The 19,323-nt window shown below is 49.7% G+C and overlaps 3 protein-coding genes across 5 annotated transcripts in view; 1 reads left to right on the top strand and 2 right to left on the bottom strand.

Moving 5' to 3' along the window:
- Nucleotides 1-2,749: 2,749 nt before the first annotated feature.
- KIF3B (kinesin family member 3B) lies at nucleotides 2,750-13,038 on the bottom strand. Of its 3 annotated transcripts, none has more exons than XM_027646203.1 (9): nucleotides 12,974-13,038; nucleotides 8,307-9,745; nucleotides 7,636-7,737; nucleotides 6,819-6,941; nucleotides 6,584-6,702; nucleotides 6,249-6,362; nucleotides 5,690-5,795; nucleotides 5,330-5,508; nucleotides 2,750-4,736 (listed from the first exon to the last, which is right to left on the bottom strand). In XM_027646203.1, exons 2-9 carry the CDS (start codon nucleotides 9,687-9,689, stop codon nucleotides 4,643-4,645), a joined length of 2,220 nt encoding a protein of 739 aa, XP_027502004.1. In that variant the 5' UTR covers nucleotides 9,690-9,745; nucleotides 12,974-13,038; the 3' UTR covers nucleotides 2,750-4,642. The 3 variants fall into 3 exon arrangements, with proteins under 3 accessions (XP_027502004.1, XP_027502005.1, XP_027502006.1); XM_027646204.1 differs by lacking the exon at nucleotides 12,974-13,038 and adding an exon at nucleotides 12,785-12,877 and having other exon boundaries at nucleotides 4,187-4,736; XM_027646205.1 differs by lacking the exon at nucleotides 12,974-13,038 and adding an exon at nucleotides 11,792-12,047 and having other exon boundaries at nucleotides 4,187-4,736.
- Nucleotides 13,039-13,457: 419 nt separating this feature from the next.
- POFUT1 (protein O-fucosyltransferase 1) lies at nucleotides 13,458-18,893 on the bottom strand. Its single transcript, XM_027646202.1, has 7 exons — nucleotides 18,684-18,893; nucleotides 18,327-18,448; nucleotides 17,960-18,142; nucleotides 17,313-17,425; nucleotides 16,423-16,615; nucleotides 15,646-15,888; nucleotides 13,458-15,228 (listed from the first exon to the last, which is right to left on the bottom strand). The coding sequence occupies exons 1-7, from the start codon at nucleotides 18,853-18,855 to the stop codon at nucleotides 15,040-15,042; spliced, it is 1,215 nt and encodes a 404-aa protein (XP_027502003.1). The 5' UTR covers nucleotides 18,856-18,893; the 3' UTR covers nucleotides 13,458-15,039.
- A 48-nt stretch (nucleotides 18,894-18,941) lies between these two features.
- Nucleotides 18,942-19,323, top strand: part of PLAGL2 (PLAG1 like zinc finger 2) — a 7,210-nt gene continuing 6,828 nt past the window's right edge. The window contains exon 1 of the mRNA XM_027646200.1: nucleotides 18,942-18,987. The gene's annotated coding sequence lies outside the window, so the exon portion shown is untranslated. The remainder of the gene's footprint in view (nucleotides 18,988-19,323) is intronic.

Genomic DNA, 19,323 nt, shown 5'->3' with positions numbered 1-19,323 from the left:
CCAGGTGCTACGGGAGGCGGCGGCGGCGGCGGCGGCGACTCGGGCCCGGCATAACAACGGGGTCAAAGGGCCGGGAGCGGGGCGGGGCGGCGGGGCCCGGCGACGGTGGCCGCGGCGGGACACGGCGGGAGTGGAGGGGCGGGGACCGGGGGGGCGGTGCCGGGGATGATTTGAAGGAAAACAAACCGCAAGGGCCGCCGGGAGTTGTAGTCCACGCGGGCGGGCCCGCCGTGGGAGTGAGGCGGCCCGCGGACTACAAGTCCCGGCGGGCGCCGCGCGGCATGGCGGGAGAGGCCGCTGCCGCCGCATGGCCGCGGTGGGGGGGCGGCACCGCCCGGGCCGGGGGCGGCGGTGGGACCGGGCTGGGGAGGGGGGCCGGGGGCGAGACCCTGCGATAGCCCCCCCCCCCGGGTGAGAGCCGCGACTGTTCGCGTTCTGGCACCGGGGTTATCACAGGATCAGAATGAGTTAGGTTGGGAAGGACCCGAGGTCATCGGGTCCAAGCTGTGACCGAACGCCACCACATCAACCAGACCATGGCACCGAGTGCCACGTCCACTCTGTCCTCACACACCGTCAGGGACGGTGACTCCACTACCGCCCTGATCAGCCCATTCCTATGCCTGAGCACCCTTCCTGTGAAGAAATTCTTCCCGATGTCCAACCTAAACCTCCCCTGGCACAGTTTAAGACTGTGTTCTCCTGTCGCTGGTCACCTGGGAGCAGAGCCCGACTCCCACGTGGATACACCCTCCTGTCAGGGAGCTGTAGAGTGATAAGGCCACCCCTTAACATCCTTTTCTACAGGCTAAACACCCCCAGTTCCCTCAGCTGTCCCCAGACTTGGGCTCCAGACCCTTCTGGACCTTCTAGCATTTTCTACTCATATTTACATATATATATATATATACACACACATTACAAAACTCACTGCAGTTCTGCTCACATTTAACCACTTAGTTTACCCAGAGACTTTTTTTTTTTAAAGGGAAAAACAACACAAGGCTTTGTAAAACATGGAGTTGCTGAGCCCTGCCCCAAATTAGCGATGAAAACCACGTTTTGATAGATGCAATAAATCTTATTGACTTTATTACATGTCATATTTTAGGATCACTTTACATTCCTAGACAAAAGAGATGATACAAATAAATATAAGCTGTAAAACTATGGACAGAACTATGGACAGGTTCTTTTTTTCTATAGATCACCTAAGAGAAGGTGGAGGTGGGTGCATCTCCAAGGAGCTGAGAGTTCTCATGGACAGCTGTGCCCACGGAGGGGATTCTGGGGCGCCTCTTCAAAAAGAAAGGGAGCTGGAGAAGGCAGTAAGTGCCTGGACCCCAGAGAGTCAACCCCCTCCTGCACAGTGCAGCAGGCAGGACCGGTGTTCTCATTTCAGTTCCATCTCCGCAGCTAATTATGGCTTTTGCAGCTTCTCTTTTCCGATTTGTGGAAAAGGCTCCGTGGAGCGAACACAGCACCAACAGACCCCCCCCAGGAATCACACTGAACTGTTTAAAGCCTGGTGCACGTCAACCAGCACAGACAGGAGAGAGGACAGGTCCAGAGGCGTCTCACTGGAACTCCAGCGCTGCCTGTTCAGTGAGGGCAGAGTTAAACACCTAAAACTGGCTGAACACAGGCCTGCTCTGATCTGTATAAGGCACCGGCGCAGCCCCGGGTGCTCTGGCAGAGGTATGTGTGTTTGAGAAGATTCAAGCAGCATGCAAATGTTTTTAAAAAGGCGCTGGACTTAAGGATTTCAGAAAGTGCTTTAATTCCTATGCATCAGTGTCACACGGCGCTCGCTCCAGCACCAAGGGCCCGCTCCTGCCCCATGCCACTTCTTAAAAGAAAAAAGATCTCATTATACAGATCAGAGCAAAGACAAGGATGTTAAACATTCCTATGAAGAAAGGGTGGCGGTGCACACTGTCCCAGGGCCTCTTCCAGGAGTCTGGCTGGATTTCCTGCCTTTAGTTAACCAGCAGGAAGCCCAGATGGTTCAGATATCACCCGGAGAGGGGCAAACTCGGCAGGAATGTTTCTTAAAAGCTTCAACCCAGAGCTCAGTATGTTTCGTACAGCTTAAGACAATGTATCTTAACTTAGTGTCAGTGCCACTGAGCATCTGGTGAGGGTAAATCCATCGGAATGAGAATCCAAAAGCTTCTGTAAAAGGCCCGAGATTGCCAATGAACACACTGACCAAATCTCCACCGCAGCCCCAATTTACATACAATGACTAAATATGCAGATTTATTCTTTTTTCCACCCTACTGAGTTTCTTTCACCTTGCTAATGAATTTCTACAGAGTTAAAAGCAGAGCCTTTCTGACACATCACCAGCTCATCAACATGAAATCAGGTTTGCACTGCAGAGTCCCATGGCACCAGCCCTGCCACGAGGGCAGTTTCCAGCATATGAGTTTAATATAGAATTCCCTATGGAATAGTAGCAACTGAGGAAGAGTGTGCACATGTGCAGACACAGAGGTGTCTGTGTATGCATTATTCACATAAAACATGTGTACACAGGTATGTACATAGACGTGGTTATATACTGTGCTGTTATTTCAGGGTTTTAAACCCCGCTTGTTTCATTTCCATTCTCTGAGCACTTACTCCATACAATCATCTTTTAAAATGTCCCAGCACAGAAGATTATGTGCTGGGGAGAAAGAGGGAGGAGAGGGCAGAGAAGGTGATGTTATATTATGCAACAAAAACCAATTAAAAGGCTCTCTGGATATAAACAGTGCTTTATAAAAAGGAAGATTATGCCGGGATTCCATGTTCAGGTTGAAAGAAATTGGTCATGTGCCTGCTCTCTCAATTATAAGCAAACTCCTCCTTCCTCCACCAAAACTAATATATATATATATTTATATGTGCATATATGTGTATCCATATATTAACCTTGTGGCCCAGGGAAGCAGTCCATGGGTTGCAGCAGCCAAGTTGGTGTTTAGGGGCCCACCTGGGCAGCTGGCTCACCTGGGCACCGTGCCTGCAGGATGCAGAGGTGAGCTGTGCTGAGCGCTCGGTTCCTCCTGCTCAGGGGGTCAGCAGAACGGAGTTCTCCAGCCTGGGTGAAGTCACTCCATGGACACTTAACAAGCACAAGGCAGAGTCCACACATCAGAGCATTTCTACAACCAGGCAAGTCCTCACACACTCACACGTGTCAGTCTGGAGGAAGTCGTCAGTGAGGGGAACAGGTAAAAACGTTCACAGGATGACAGCCAAGAGCAACCAGAAAAAGTAACATCCCAAGTCTCAATATACAGCGAACTAAAACTTACAAACGAGCTGTGGGACACTAGACAGGGACACCTTACTCTGTCCTTAGTGTGGAGTTCCACCTCCCTCTAGCCTGCTACACGAGCCTGCGGCATTACAGGAGGCTGCTTTAGTCATAGGGCAGCTTTGCAAGGAGACCATCAAAAGCAGTTCTTCCTCGCCTGCTTTCAAAGTAAAACCCCTGGAATTAACACCAGCTTCCATCATCCAGCCTCAGTTAGATCTGCTTTTACTCCCAGTAGGCTCTGCATGGGCTGGGAGGTGCAGAGGGAAAGCTGCTCAACTCTGGAACAGGTGAGGCACAAGAGGCACCAAATGCTGAACCTCATTAGACACCAAGGGAAGGGACCATACTCCCAGGAGTGAACTCAAAGGCAGCTACATGTTCCAGTGCTCTGCCCAGCTTACAGGAGAGCCTGAGCCTGGCAGGAAGAGCTCTGAAGCAATGCTACATTTCCCATGAACAGTGAGAGACATGAGAAAATGGCCATATGCCATTAAAGATGTCATATGGACACTGGTTTTAAATGCCAGGGGTAAAGCAGGAGGCAAGAGAGAGGAGGAAAGCTGTGGAGCTGGCACTGGCATGCAAAGGTGTTCCTTGACAAGGTGGTTCCTGTTGGTAGGGGTGAGGTCTGTAGGAGGTCAGCACAGAGGAGCTCTTACTTATGCCTGTAAACAAGGAAAGGACTTCAGATTCTACTGCTTCCTTTCTAGAGAGCACAGAGTTGTTTTCAAGACACCTTTTTGTCCTACAGCTCTAAAGGGAGGCACAGCTGTGTGTTTTTGAGGACACACTGGCTGCTGCCATCCTGCCTGTTCAGACCAACACCTTAACCCCAGATCTCTCAAGCCGGAAGAGGAAGAACTGTGCACCTTGTCAAGTTCGGACAGATCCTCTGCTTTTTAGCCTCATTTGGTTCTCACTGTGGAGCTCTGGAATGATGGTTCTGTTGAGATGACTTTCAACTCTGTCTTCTTATTGCCCAACAGCCAAAAAGCCCAGTGCAGCAGAAGGGCTGGTGCAGGAGGAGGACGGTGATGCTGTGAGGTGATCCCCATGCTTCCCATTGCTCCTAACACACTTTAACGTACCTCATGCATTTTTGATTTCCTAACTAAAATCCATTTCCCACAGAGGCCAAATGCTGAATTGCAAGCACGGATCTTCCTGTGGCTCAGTGCCCCTGGACTGGCCCGAGTCAGTTAAACAGCAACAAGGCCATCTCCAGGGAAAGGGGCTGGAGGCTGGCTGGGAGCTCTCTCTGCAGGTTTTTATTTGTCTCTGCTCCCAGAAGGCAAAGGCTGTTCCCTCCCTGGAGAGGAGCTGCTGGTTTTACTTTGGAACCAGCCCTCGTGACTGTGGGTAGAGCTGAGAACTGTGGGAGCCTGCTGACGAGGATCCCGACGATTTCCTTCCAGTTTTCGGCCTAAAGAAGTAAAAATGAAAACATAAGCAAAAAAAAAGCTCTAACAATGTCACCTGTTACTTTCCAAAATTAATCTTCAAAAAGCCAATTCTTTTACTGGATTTATTCTCTAATCAGTTTTAGCTTTCTCTTCTGTCCCATGTCCTACACAGCTCCCGGAAAGGAGGTTGTGGCAGGGTGGGGATTGGCCTCTTTTCCAGGGTAACAAGTGATAGGACAAGGGGAAACTGCCTCAATTTGTACCAGAGGAGGTTCAGTTTGGATATTAGGAAAAATTTCTTCGCTGAAAGAGTGGTTAAGCATTGGAACAGGTCGCTCAGGGCAGTGGTGGAGCCATCATCCCTGGAAAATGTTCAAAATACAATAGATGTGGCAGCTTGTAATACGGCTTAGTGGACAGGGTGGGATTTGGTCAAAGGTTGGACTTGAAAGTCTTTTCCCATCTTAATGATTTTATGATTCTATGTTCCTTTCTCTCTCTTAGCTTTGCAGCCAAGCTTGGCTTCACTTCACTGACAAGAAATCCTGACAAACAGCGGCTGTACTCGCACCTCTCCCCGTGGGCCAGTCTGCTCACCGGAGGCCTGACTCACCTGGGTTTTGATTTTTTATTTGAAGTGCTCTCAAAGGTCGAGGCGTCCACCTGAATCTCATCTTCATCCTGCAGAGCTGCTTCTAGAGCTGCCTGAACTTTGGGAGCGATGGCTGGACCTTCGTAGTCCCTCGTCGTTCGGCTGGGCCCGTCCAGTTCCAGTAACACGATGTTCTCTGCCTGAGACAGGAAAAGCAGAATCAAAGTCTCCACGTTTTCATACAAATTGTAACTTTTCCCTCCAGAAACTTATTCTGAAGTACGTTATAAATGTATGCAGGACATTTCACATCTCACAGAAGAACACACAATCCTCTGGGATTCACCTGATCAGGAGGGTAAAGGCAAAAAGGGGGCTTACCCTGTACCGAGCCTCTGCATGAACCATCATGGATGTCCTGGCGTGTTGGCTCAGGGGCCTTTTGTATCCCACAGCAGATACTGGTCTTTTCATCATTTGCTGGTTACTAGAGAAAAATAGAGACTCAGTCTGTTATACCTCAAAAACAAAGGCCCCTCTTGAAGTTTATGAGCTGCAACATCTCCAAATTCCACGCAGAAATCTGTTTCAAGAGAGCAGAAACTACTCAGGCTGCATTTGCAGGAGCAGGAAAGAAATATGATAGGAATGTACTGCTATTTTAATGGTGAATGCACTGTTATATATATTTTACATATGATTATTGGGCTCATATGGAAGAAAAATCCCAATCTTCCAAGAATTTTCCTAACTGTACATTTCTATTTTACTGAACCTACTAAGATGAATAAATTGTTTTATTTTATTGTGCAGCAAGAACCTGTGAACTCTAGAGGGCCACTTTAAATCCCAAATTCAATCCCTTGTTCTTGACACAGCTGGAGGGTTTCCTATCATCACCTGTAATTGCATTCCAAGAAAAGAGCAGAAGTGCACTCACTCCAGACGGGTTATGGGATGCAGTTTCCAGTGATCTTCCTCTTCATCAAAAAATGATCTGTTCATGATCTTACTCTTTTCTTCCAAGGGAATAAAATTTTCAATAATCAGGTGCCTACATGCAACCACAAAAATGAGAAATACACAAGAAACATAGTTAGCAGATGACTTTCCTCACTGCTCCTCTCCTGATGATGTAACACAGCCCTGGAAAAGGAGGAATGGTTTAGTTCCCTTTTGTCTAAATCTTGTTCCACAAGTATGTGGAAGGCACTACCTCCACTCCCTGCCCAGGGAAGCCCTCTCTGTTACAGTTAATAAAGTGATGGGACTTACTTTAGCTTTAGTTCCCTGGTAAGTTCATTCTGGGTCTGTTCCAGTTCCTGGCGCTCCTTGATGTGCTCTTCCTGGAGATCGTGGATCTCTGCCTTCACAGCTTGCAGCTTGGAAAATAACTGGAACAGACAACAAGGGCCAAAATTTATCACTTGCCAATGTTGCTCTCACTTTCACACATGAGTTGATTTTGTTCCCAGCCCTCTAGACAAGGAATAATTTATTTTTTTCTTACCTTTTTGAGTTTTTTGGTCTTTATGTCCACCTCTTGCTGAAGGGAACTATAGGTCTCCTTCAGCTCTAGTGTTTCCTCATCCCGACTTTCCATCTGTTGCTGGATTTCTCGCTCCCGACGTTTCTGAAGAACGTGACATAGGGAATTAAAGACCACAATCACCTTGTCACCTCCAGCTGACACACATGAAACCAACACTCAGGGTGGGTTTACTGCCCTGCCTTCCAGGGCTTTTCCTTTGCCTTCCAGTTCTTCCTATCTCTTGCCTTAGAAATACCAGAAGCATTAACAACTCTTCTTTGTCCTTATTTTGCTACTTAAGTCAGATAGTGTGAATAAGTGCTCAGGTTTCAGTTAAAGGAATGTCATCTTTAGATTCTGGGGTTTTTTTATGTTCTTTTTATCAATTCATACTAGTCATTGCATTTAAAAATCACCAACAGAAACTGCATAAAAAATAGAAAATAAATGTTTTAGCCCAGAGTAAACATCCCTCCTTTGAGCTGATGGCTGAACTGGTACTCTTGGAGGTCTTACAATTATTTCTTCACCTACAGACAGCTCCAATCAAGATAGGACATAAGTCTTTAACAGGGAAGAGCTAGAAGAAAACTGTCATAACCCTTCTTTACATATTTCAAACAATGACAAATAGGACACAAGCCCTTCCCCCTTCTTTTCAGATAAATGATTGCCATTAAACCAATTTTAGGGTTAACCCTGGGAAAATTTTCTGATAGCTTCCCCTGATACAATGTTTTATAAAGGTTCCACAGCAAGGATTTTTATACAAAATAACAAATCTCCTTCCTTGTACCTGTTCTGCAATTTCCTGTCGTTTCTGTTCCAGGATTTTCTGCTGTTCATTTGTGTGATCCACAATATTTTTCCCTCCCACCAGGAGCTTGCTTTCCATTGTCTGAAAGGAAAAACCAAGGTCAAAAGTTTCTCTCAGTGACCACAGAATGTAACTTTCTTTTCTATGGATACAACTTCTTCAGGGCAGCTCCCTTATTTAACCTTCTCTTTCAAGGCAGCTGCTACAAGAATTGCTATTTCTTAAAATTCCTATAAAACTCTGGGATTAAGGAAACAGTAACTTGCTTAGAATTAGGCACTGCTGCAATGTGTGGCAAAGATGGAGAACCAAAACGTGTACTCCCCTGTAAAGAACTTTTTAATGATCTGTCACACAATGAGGCATGTTTTGTGCCACAGCTTGTGAAAAGATGCATCATCACATTCTGTTGTGCCAGTTTCTTAAGACATAAGAACAATGAAACAACTCATGAATATTAAAACATGAAATTAATGGTGGAAATTTCAACTTCTGGCTAGAAATAGCTTATTTTAAAATCTTCAAATCTAAACACAAAATGACTATCCTGGAAACTTTTTGTGAAATATATTTCCAAATTGGGAAACCCTCCATTCTCCCCAAAGCCTAGAGAAATTGCTTTCAAAGAGCACCACAAGGAAGAATTCTACCTTGATTTTAGCACTCAGCATTTCTGTCGCTTCCTTCTCTCGCTTCAGATCCTCCATTTTCTTCTCCTTCTCTTTCAGCAGCCTCATCTTTTCTTCTGCTACCAAGCTGTGATCCTCAACTATAGCTTTCTTCTCAATCTCCAGCTTTTCTTGTTGCTCCCTCCAGTAGTCATCTTTGTCATCTCCTTCATCCTCACCCTCTTCAGTGTCCTCCTCCTCTTCCCCACCATCTCTCCTCCTTTCCCTCCTCTTTCTTTTGCCAATAGACCGTTTTTCCAGCTGTGCCTTGAGTCGAGCAATCTCCTCCTGGAATTCTCGTAGCAGAGCCTCCTTAGGATCCTCATTGACCTGTGGCTTGTTCTTGATGTTTTTGGCACGGTTGGCATATCTCAGTGTGGTCAGCGTCTCCTCCACGTTGTAGGAGGCAGGGCCTATATTGGCCACCATCACAGTTTTGGCATTGCCACCTAACGAGTCCTGGAGTAACCTGGTCAGCTTGGAGTCCCGGTATGGAATGTGTGTGCTTTTCCCATCTACCAGGGCAGAGATGACGTTGCCCAAAGCTGAGAGAGAGAGGTTGATTTTAGTAGCTTCCTTTAACCTTTCCCCCTGTGCCCCAGTCTTGGCTTGCCGCTCGCTGCCTGCGAGGTCGACCAGGTTGAGCTTCCCGACACGGATGTGATTCTCTCCATCCAGTCCCAGCTCACTGCATTCAATGGTGATCTGGAAAATGGCATGAGATCGAGAGCTGTGCTCGTTCATGTTGGTGGCACCAACGGAGCGGTTCTGGTTTCCCAAGTTCATGATGTGCTCGATCTCTTTGACGCTTTTCGTAACAACGGTGGTCAAATCCTTAACAAACACCCCTGTGTCTGGTCTCTCCTTCAACTCCAGCCGCTTGGACTGATCCTTTGATAACAAGTCTCTGATTTCTTCTTGGTATATTTCCAAATAAGACGCTCTAACTAAGTATTGCTGATTTTGAGATCTAGAGATGTGGGTGAAGATGTGATCGAATGAATTGGGGATGACCCCTCTCTTTTCGGGATCACCACGCACCCCTTCCATCGTATACGTTTTCCCTGTCCCAGTCTGCCCATAGGCAAAAATTGTCCCATTAAACCCTTGCAGAACAGAGTCCACAAGAGGTCTGAAGGTCTCATCGTAGAGTTCGACCTGTTTGGAATTCCAGTCATACACGGCATCAAAGGTGAAAGTTTTAGGCAGTTCATGAGATGCTCCCCGTGGATTCTTCACTGAGACCTGCCCTAACTTGACATCCACATTAACAACCTTTTCGTAGGAAGCAGTTTTCTCCTTGCTGTTCATGGGCCGGCAGCGAACCACCACCCGCACGGACTCGGAGCTCTTTGGCTTGGACATGACGGCGGCTCTGTGGCTGGTGTGATCCGGTGGGTGGATGATCCCGTGCTAGAAACCTGAAACAAAAACAAAGCAGGAATGTCTGGAGGCAGTTTTATGCACAAAGCCGAAGACTCGACTCATCTACTCGAGCAGCATTTTGCATTCATTAAGTTGCAAGGGATTTTGGAGAATTAAGATAATGGGCAACATGAAAACTCTGTAAAGGCCTGAACTGAAACAGTATTATTTTACCAAAGCTTGTGCATCAAATGGTATCACTTTTACAAGCTCTGCTGCAAAAAAATGGTCATCAAATCACATTTTTACAGCTGGTAAAGATCTCTTTCTTGACCCTTAAAAATAATCATAATGCCATTTAAACTATTTATAAAGAGAATACTTTGCCATTTATTTTCTTTGCAGTCTGGCCTTTTGTTTTAAATCTCCTGTTTTGAAAATCTAGTACAGCCTTGCTCTCTCTGGCACACAATTCCGCTATTATTTTTTCTTTTGGCATTATACTTCTGCCAGGATTCTCCACAAAAGCCAGCCCTGCCCAAGCACACTGACCTATGACATCACTCCACGCTCCTGCTCTGGTGTTCCAACTGCATCAGGTTTACAGGATTCAGCATCAACCTAAATTTACGTTGCATAAACCCAGTTCAAAGATCATAACTCTGGGCAGAGAGAAAGGACACACTTGGTGCATCCCCCAGTCACCAGCACGATGAGCTGCCTTTGAAAATGGAACAAAAAGCCTGTGTTCCTGCTAAAGCAGTCACTGCTAAAGCCTCAGAAGGCAGATCTCAATGGCACAGCTTGGGGAATGCCCCGTGGTTTCTAATAAGCCTTTTTATTTCCAAAACATCTTTCAAGAAGAGCTCTGAGGTCCTTCTGTCAACTGGAACTAAGTGTAAAACCAACACACACTGGGAACCCCAGGTAGAGCTGGCACACGTTCAGGTGTGGCCTCCTCGGGATGTGCTCGCTGTTCCCTTCCCATCTGGATCTGCAGGAAACATGGATTTTGTCCAACTGTTTTTTACTTGATAATTGCACATCTCAGGAGAGCTCCTCAAACAAAGCGACCGAGAACTTCAGAACCAGAGGATGAGAAAAGAACCACAACGATTCTCGCCCAATATCCAGTCTGGCAAAGAGTAACACAGGAATAACAAATAAATATGGCTAAAACCATGTTTAATAAACCTCAATACAGCCTTGGGAATTTCCTTCAGTTTGTGGGAGGAAATTCCTTGCTCCTTGGTCTTCCCAGAGAAGGACACAGTAGCTGACAGGGGGATGAGGAACATGCATTGAACTGACCAAACTGAACACTCATCCAGAATTCACTTTACACCCTGCACAGTGAATTCACACTGCTGCAGGAATCTTGGGTAGCTACTGAATAAAACCATTTCCCTCCTAAGTGACAGCTCCAGATAAAGGTGACCTTCCTCTCCCACCCACAGCAAACACGAATTCTAGAGCACCAGCCCAGAAAGAATATGTTAAACGAGGACAAATCTTGGCAGAATCACAAAAAGCAACTCTCCCTCCTCTCATCCTGAGGATTTGTATACATCAACAAGCACTTCTCCTGCCACAGCTACCAAGGATATTCCTGTAATTCAAGTTCACAAGAGACAATTTTTTTTTGGACAAGGTCACATGACAACCGCCGTGTGACGAATCTGCACGTTCACACTGGTAAATACTCAAATTAGGCACCAATTCTGAAAAGCAGAACACAGATTTATTTTATATAATGAATATCCAAAATACTACTCTGATGAGAAGTGCCACTTTTGTAAGCAACTGTGATAAATATTACATGATCAGAATGAAGTTAGTCTTGCCAGAGGTATACACTGAACAAAAATTATGTTGCACATTTGTTGCTCTTCTGGGCGTATCTCCTTAACATGAGCTCGAGCAGCTTTTAACACCTTTCCACATTTCATTTGCAAGTCTCTTTTTATAGTCACAAACAACTGATTTCACCCCTGATTTGGGCTATTTTCATAACAACCTATCACGAATCATCTCCAATTATTTTAGCTACCGCAGTGAAGTTTACTGGAAGCATAACAAATTATGGTTCTTCTCAGACTTACCCAAGTGTGTAACTGGACAGTAAAACCAATTAGTTGGCAGTGTTTGTATTCCCCAGAAACTCCAGGGCAATGTTTGAGCTGGACAGGAATGGCCAGAAAGCTGGGAATGCTGCCGTGCCATCCGCTCTTCTCCATCAAAGAGGGGAATTCCTTCATTAAATTAGTTCAGCCTAAAGTGACCTGGGGCAGGTCCCTATGTCAAGGTCAAGCTTGAGGTGGATGCACTTGAAGATGTGCCCCAGGTGCCCAAGAGGGGAGGGTGGGCAGAAATGGAAGCATTTTTATTCCATAAACACAAGGTTGTGCATGAAAAAAAAATATAAGCAACGTCACAACCTGAATGCAAGCTGGGGTAACCACTTCTCCTCAGAAACTTCCAGCATTGGGAGGTGCTGGCTTGGCTGGCTGTGCCTCAGGCACACTGTCCCCAGCCATCTGCCCTGACAAGTCCTGACTTCTCTCCACTTCCTACCTTGAGCTTAAACATCCCAGAAAGATTTCTCTGGAGCTGCCCAAACCCTTCCCTTGCATCTCCGCACATCCCCAGATATACAGCTCAAAACGTCCCATTGCTCCTCGCCGTTTAAATCTTTCAGATACTTGTGGGTTCACAACTCCCTGGTTATGGACCCTCCCAACCCAAACCCTCCCTTGTGCTGCTGTTTCTCCTCTCGCCTCCCCACCGAACCCTCCGCAGGCCGGGCGGGACTGCCACGGGCAGGACCCCGGTACTGCCGCGGTATGTCCCGGCTACACCCAGCACCTGTGGTCACCTCTGGTCACCTCTGTCACCGCTGTCACCCCACGGGTGTCCCCTCCCCCGGGGAGCCGGGACCGTGGCGGATCCACCCGAGCATCACCCGCCGCCCTCGCGGCTGCGACACAGGGCGCTGCAGGGAAAAGGGGACCCGAGGGCGCCCGGGGGACGGGGACAGCGCGCAAGGAGGAAAAGAACCGCGGGAGGGAAGCACCGCCAGCGCGGGGGGCACCCACCCGAACGCGGCCACCCGCCCGCGGCATCGCCACCTCAGCCCGGCCGCGGGCGAGTCCCGCCGCCTCTCTCGCTCGCCGCCCGGGCCGCGGCGGCGGGGGGCGGCCCAAAGGGCCCGGGTTGTGCCCCCACGGGCCGGGCCGGGGGGTGGCGGGCGCTCGGGGCGCGGCGCGGGGCCGGGCCGGACTCACCTGCGCCGTCACCATGGAGCCGCCCGGCCGCGGGCCCGGAAGCGGCGCGGCCGCCCCGCCCGCCCGTGACGCGCTTCCCTGGCAACGGCCGCGCCCGCCCCGCTCCCGCCGGGAACCGGGACAAAGGGGCCGCTGACCCCCCCCTCCTCCCCGCGCCGCGGGCAATTCCAACAACCCCCAAAGCGCCGGGGCTTGCCCCCGACCCGGCGCGTCCCGCAGGAGCCTCCAAACTCCTTCAGCGCTCAGGGATGTTTCCGAGGGATGTTTCCGAGGAGGAAAAGACCGCCGCAAATAGAAGGTGTTTGGAGTGGAGCCTCCTCGCCCGTAACAGCGCTGTCTGGACCGCAGCAGTGCCTCCAGCGCGCTGCCTCCACAGCCCTGGTACCACAGACTCCCGTGATGGAGGAAGGAATGTCGGGGCACTACCAGTGAATACAAAATCAAGTTTTTATTAGTACAAAAAATACCTTTTTTTTTTTTTCTTTTTTTAAATTATTTTCTAAAAATACCCCACCCCTAACGTTTTAATACTTCCGTCTTCCCAACAGCGCAGGGAAAGGCTCCCCTTGCTCTGCAGCAAGGCATGGCAGCCCTGAGGGCATCACTCAAGATCAGTAAACTGTATGAAACACCAAGGAGGAGCAAGGTTTCCAGAAGCCCGGCTCCCAGAGGCCCCAAACCCAATGATTTTCCCCCAAATCCCATGATTTTTGAACCCAGCCCTGAGGAAATAAGAGATGAGTCTTTGCCACCCTAACACCTGGGGGATCGTCTCAGTTAGCCCTTTTTTGCTCCCTTCCTTCAGCCTTCAAACTCCTTAATGCTCAAGAGTGACTCCAAGGAGGAAAAGACCACCATAAAAAAAGATATGTAGAGTTAAAACCCCGTAACAGCGCTGTCTGGGCCACAGCAGGGCACTGAAGGCAGCAGCTCTAGTACCACAGACTCACACAAGCGGCATCTTTAAAAAAGGAACAGTTCTGTATTCAGTCTTTGGACCAAAAAATGAAGTCACAGAAGCACCAAAAGGCATCGGTCAAGTTGAGTCTCACCATGTTGGGATTGTCAGTGTTACCAGCACCAAACTGTACTGGGCCAAACGGAGAGGTCTGGGCTGCTGCTTCCCCATCAATGAACAGTAACTTTCCAGAGTTATCTCCCCTGGGAACTGCCCCCCAGACAAGGGTGATGCTCTCAGAGGGGTTATTTTATAAAGTACAAAACCAAACAGAAACCACTACCATAGACCCAAACACGACATACCCAACCCAACTACAGCTACTTTAATAATCCTGGCTCAAAGTTTTGCTCCTCCTACAGACCTCACCGACATCAACAGCTACAAAGCTACAAGCCCTAAATCTCCACCTCTGGCCTGGGTGTGACAGATCTCCTGTGACCCTGCACGTGCCTTCCCTCATGTCGACGTAGAGGCTGAACAGGCAGCTGCCACTGTGCCCCACTGTGCTCCTCCAGCACTGCTGAAGGGATCCAGGGCCCCCCAGCACTGGGAATGGAATCTCTTTGGACAGGGAAATGGACACTGAGGCACTAAAGCGACACATGTCTGGTAAGGCAACAGCTGCCCTCTTTTTCAGTTCTGAGCTTCACCTTGCACACCCTTTCCAGGGATCCTGATATGCCTGACAATACTTTTGCAATTAAAAGAACCAATTATGGTCAGTTTTGAGCAAGAAGCTTCAAAATATCTCCAGGTAAGAATTAAGATTTAACATTAAAAAAATGAAGAGGAAATCTGAGCAGCTGCTTCATCATGATCGCTGGTGAGCCCCAAAGAGTGAGAATGGAGAGCTATAAAAAACTACATCTTAAAAAACTATATGTAGTTTACAGTTCCCTATAAACTATAGGATTTAAAACTTCTATCTGACCTCACGTTGGAAATACAGGAGATGTCAGAAAGAACAGTCTAGAAACGACCGTGAGGAGCGTCAGAGGGCGGGAGCAGGTGTGGGCAGCCCGGCAGTGACTGCACACGGGGGAACCTGCAGCACCAAGGGCTGAGCTCACAGCCCTGAGAACCACAGAGCCTGTTCCTCCTTTGCTCAGAACTCATCCCGTAGCCTGGGGGGGTGGTCCATGCCAAAAAACGAGGAGGGTTTCCCGTGGATGTCGCGCTCTCTTTTCACAAAGGCGGTGAAGGAAGAGACGCAGTTCCCGATGAAGTGATCGGACTGGCCAAGGATGTACAGATCAACCTGAGGCACTTCTGGCTGCAAGCTGACAACCTTGAGCTGCAGAGAAATGAGGGAAGCAGATAAATCCAGTCAGCTACTGTTACAATCCAATGTCTTGGCGTAACAGATTGTATTAGAAATGGGAATACACAACAGAAAGAGGGGGGTTTGTCTTACACTGCCCTATAACTCATTTATGATTAGATCAGTGTCAGAACATTTTTGAAAATCACTTAGGTTTATTTAATTTAAGCCCTTTTCAAGGAGATATTTACTACCATGCCAAATAATGCTCTTCGACCTCCGGGAAACAAAGAGTTTTACATGATAATTTTTATTGCTATGAGTCAAATTCACTTTGAGATGGCAATGTTTGGCTGTGCATAACCTATTACACGCAGCAGCCACGGGCCAGAATCCCAGGGAGATTTTTGCCAAAGCAGTCCTGCCAGAATGGATTCCTGGAAGACCCACCTTTCCTTGGAAGAACTGCTGTATTTCCGTTGTGTAGGGCTCGGAATCAGTAGCGATATAAATGGATTTAGCTTCAATCTTCGTCACCCAGACCTTGAGAGCACGCTTGATCTCCCTGAGGTCTGGCAGGCACATGTCCATGGTGAGAGGCACCGCAGCACTCCGGTCGTAGCCCACGCATTGGGGTGAAGCCATGAAGTGAGGCCCGGCCGTCCCGTCCTTCAACATGTTGCAGGCGTTTTTCTATTGGAAGAGGAAAAGAGAATCATAGAATTATTAAGGTTGGAGAAGGCCTCCAAGATCATCGAGTCCAAACTTTGAATGAAATACCCCCACGCCCACTAAACCATATTGCAAAGTGCCACGCCTTCTTGGTTTTTTGGGCACTTCCAGGGATGGTCACTCCATCAGTGCCCTGGGCAGCCCATGCCAGTGCTTAACCACTCTTTCAGTAAAGGATTTTCCCCTGATATCCAACCTGAACCTCCTCTGGGGCAACTTGAGCCTATTTCCCCTTTTCCCGTCACTGAGAGAAGAGGCTGAACCCCATCTCACAACAACCTCCTTTCAGGTTCAAAGTACCATGTTTAAATGGCAAATGTGAGAAAATACCACCACGTTCCCAACCTCTGCCTGTATGAAAGAATCCCAACGGCACTGCCAACACACAGGGAGCTCCTGAATGCCAGCAGGGATCAGGTGGCTGTCCCAGCACAGCTCCCTTCTGGTCAGCTTTGTCCCCACCCCAGCAGCCACCAGCCCATGTTGGAGCCGTACCCAGTCCGAGCCGATCCTCAGGTGAATCCCAACGTAGGGCCGGACCAGCAGAGACTGGATATAGGCTTCTCCCTTCTTCACCATTCCATCAGACCACTCCATGTACTTCTGGAGGGGTCGGTGCTCCTCCAAGACAGGGAACTGGGCTGGAGCTCCAGGTAAGGCAAGGACAGGGTGCTCAGAGGGTGGAAACCTGTGGAAAACCAAACCCCAGCAGTCTGAAACACGGCATAATCCTGGACACTCTGTCCTGCATTAAGACTGAGGTGAAGGTTAGAATGGAACCCAGGAACATCCCAAAATATGCACCATCTATTGCTCCAAATTTAGACTAATTTTAACCATTTTGCCATCTGACAAAGCTCACTGACATTGAAGAAATTTGGGTTGCTGTGTTTTACCTCAGACTTTTTAATCAGACAGACAAAAAGTTAAGAACCTCATTGACTCACTGATGAGCTACCAAGAAATGGGAGGTCATATTTTCCTCCCAGATTACAGCAATTCTTTCACCCAAACTTACTGATAACCACTAAAGTCACTGATATCTCTGACAACAGAAAGTAACCAGCAAAATGATGATCAGCAAATGAGAACCAAATTAGTTTTGAAGATTAATTACATATGAATAATAATGAATAAACACTGTAATTAAATATTACTGGCTCAGAAATCAATCTGATTTGGTGCAATCACACCTAATAGTGCCCACAGGAAATGCTCAGCAAATATTTAATGGAAAAAACATTAAGATTTTTAATTACATTGTTAACTAAGCACTTCAGTCTTTCCTCCAAAATGTAAATTCACAATACACAGTCGTGACTGTTTTCATGAGTGACTCTAAATGCCCACAGTGGCCTATCAGCACTTTTCCATCTTCTTGCTACCTTTGGATCCAATGGTCCTTGTAAGCAGGACTGAAGGAAATTCCCTTGAAGAGCTCAGACTTATCAAAATCCACTTGGAACTGATCCCAAAATGGACCAAATGGGTTTCCATCCTGCAAAGGAAAGAAAAGTGTTTGTTTGCATTCACAGAGCCTGCAAGGCAGATCTAGCAAGATCTTGGAGTGCAAAGCTGGAGTTTTTCTGTTCTGGGAGGAATGCAGCCAGAATACAACAGCCTGTCTGTCACAGGTCAGGGCCACAGAAAGGAAAATTACCTGAGAACTATTGCAAAGGCTGTCTTAAAGAAGGACACTACAGCCTTGTAGTTAAGAGAGGTTGCTTTAACACTGGCTGGAAAACTCTACCACAGCTGGTAAACAGAGAGCAGTCACAGTCAAGTCTGAAGTGATAAAATCTACTTGCACAGACCGTCTTCCCAATCCCCAGACACTGGGAGACAAAGAAAAGGATGAAGGATGAAAAGAAAAGCATGCCTCTCCAAAAGCGGTGAAAGGAACGCCACAAAGACCCATTTGCGGTGGGTAACTCCCAAATTTGCAAATCAACGGCGACCTGAATGAGTCAATCCTTTCCTTTGGAACCGCAGCGGAGATAAGCCTCGCCCGCGGGGCCGAGCAATAACTCACCTTCATGGGACAAGTGCTTTTGTCCGCGCTCCTCTGCGCCGCCGCCTCGAAGCAATAAGCCACCCGCCGTCCGGGCGGCCAGTGCAGGGGGGCCAGGTGCTCCATGAACTGCTCCAGGCTGAGGACGCGGTGGTACCGCTGGAGCGGCTCCAGCCTGAAGTGCTCCGAGTAGGGGACGTGCAGCTGCGGGGGAGGACAGAGCCCGTGAACCGGGGGCTCGGGGAGCCGCCGAGCCTTCCCTGGAGGCCGCAGCTCGTCCCCGGGAGTCCCTCCCCTAATGCCCCGGAGCTCACATCTTATCCCCGGGAGAGGTCCCGGCTCTGCCCTCCGCCCCCCCGCTCCCTCCCTGCGCCCGCCGGGGGCTCACGTTGGTGTAGGGCGGGCGGTGGTGCCGGTACTCGATCCAGGGCGGCACGGCCAGGGTCCGGTTGAGGCCGCGGGCGAAGGCCAGGGCTCCCAAAAAGTGCTCGGCCTGGTTCCCGAAGCGACCTGCGGGAGGGACGAGAGCGGGGATGGAGCGGGGGATGGAGCACCGGGGAGATGCAACCGGGGAATGGGGACCGGGGACCGCACCGGGGGATGAACCAGGGAACGCACCGAGGGATGCAGCGCGGGATGCGCCGGGGAAGGAACCCCGGGGGATGCACCGGGTGAGGCACCGTGGGGATGCACAGGGGAGACACCTCGGGCACCGCGCCGCGGGGATGAAGCGGGAGACCCTCACCCATGCAGGGGCAGTAGAGCAGGTAACCGGCCGGGTCCCAGGCGGGCGTCGCGCCGCTCCCCGCCGCCGTCTCCGGGAGGAGCAGCAGGATAAGAACGAGCAGCCCCGGCAGCGGCGGCGCCGCCATCGCAGCTCCCCCTCGTCGGCGGCCGCCAATTCCCGGCGCCACCATCCCGTCGTGCCCCGCGGGCGCGGCGCTCTGGCGGCCACCACCGAGGCGTGACGTCACTCCCAGAAGGCCCCGCGCAATGGCGCCGCCGGGGCCGGGGCCGGAGCCGCGCTTGGCGGGGCCCGGGGGAACGGGGTGAGCGCGGGGAGGGGGTGGGCGAGAGAGGGGGGCGGCACCGCGGCGAGGGGCGGCGGCACGGCCGCACCCTCCCCTGGGCGGCGGGGTGCCCTCAGGGGCAGGGGGGCGTGTGAGGAGGAGGAGGAGGAGGATGCGGGGCGGGGTGGGGGGGGCGTAGGCCGGGCCCGCCTCCCTCCTCTCAGGGCTGGGGGTGGGGGGGGCGATGTGGTCGCGTTCCACGGGGGTTGCTTCGTCCACGGGTCGCTCCGGGGGTTGTGCTCCACAGGTCTCCGGGGAGTCTCTGCCACTCTCACCAGGTCGTTGCTCCTTTCCCTCCGAACTAGCTCGGCCATC

This window comes from Corapipo altera, unplaced genomic scaffold (assembly GCF_003945725.1).
Source record: "Corapipo altera isolate COAL_440 unplaced genomic scaffold, ASM394572v1 64, whole genome shotgun sequence".
NCBI lineage: Eukaryota > Metazoa > Chordata > Aves > Passeriformes > Pipridae > Corapipo > Corapipo altera.
The sequence above is the reverse complement of the archived record's forward strand: the minus strand, read 5'-3'. Positions and strand labels throughout refer to the sequence as shown.

Bases quoted from the DNA above. Each gene is read 5' to 3' on its own strand.
- POFUT1 (XM_027646202.1), bottom strand. From the start codon at position 18,855: ATGGTGGCGCCGGGAATTGGCGGCCGCCGACGAGGGGGAGCTGCGATG. The intron at 17,426-17,959 runs GTGAGTTATTGC...TTTCCTTTGCAG, and splicing joins AAAGCACTTGTCCCATGAAG to GATGGAAACCCATTTGGTCC. The intron at 15,229-15,645 runs GTGGGTCTTCCA...ATTTCTCTGCAG, and splicing joins AGCAGTTCTTCCAAGGAAAG to CTCAAGGTTGTCAGCTTGCA.
- KIF3B (XM_027646203.1), bottom strand. From the start codon at position 9,689: ATGTCCAAGCCAAAGAGCTCCGAGTCCGTGCGGGTGGTGGTTCGCTGC. The intron at 6,363-6,583 runs GTAAGTCCCATC...GGTTGCATGTAG, and splicing joins ACCAGGGAACTAAAGCTAAA to GCACCTGATTATTGAAAATT. The intron at 5,509-5,689 runs GTAAGCCCCCTT...TTCCTGTCTCAG, and splicing joins ATGCAGAGGCTCGGTACAGG to GCAGAGAACATCGTGTTACT.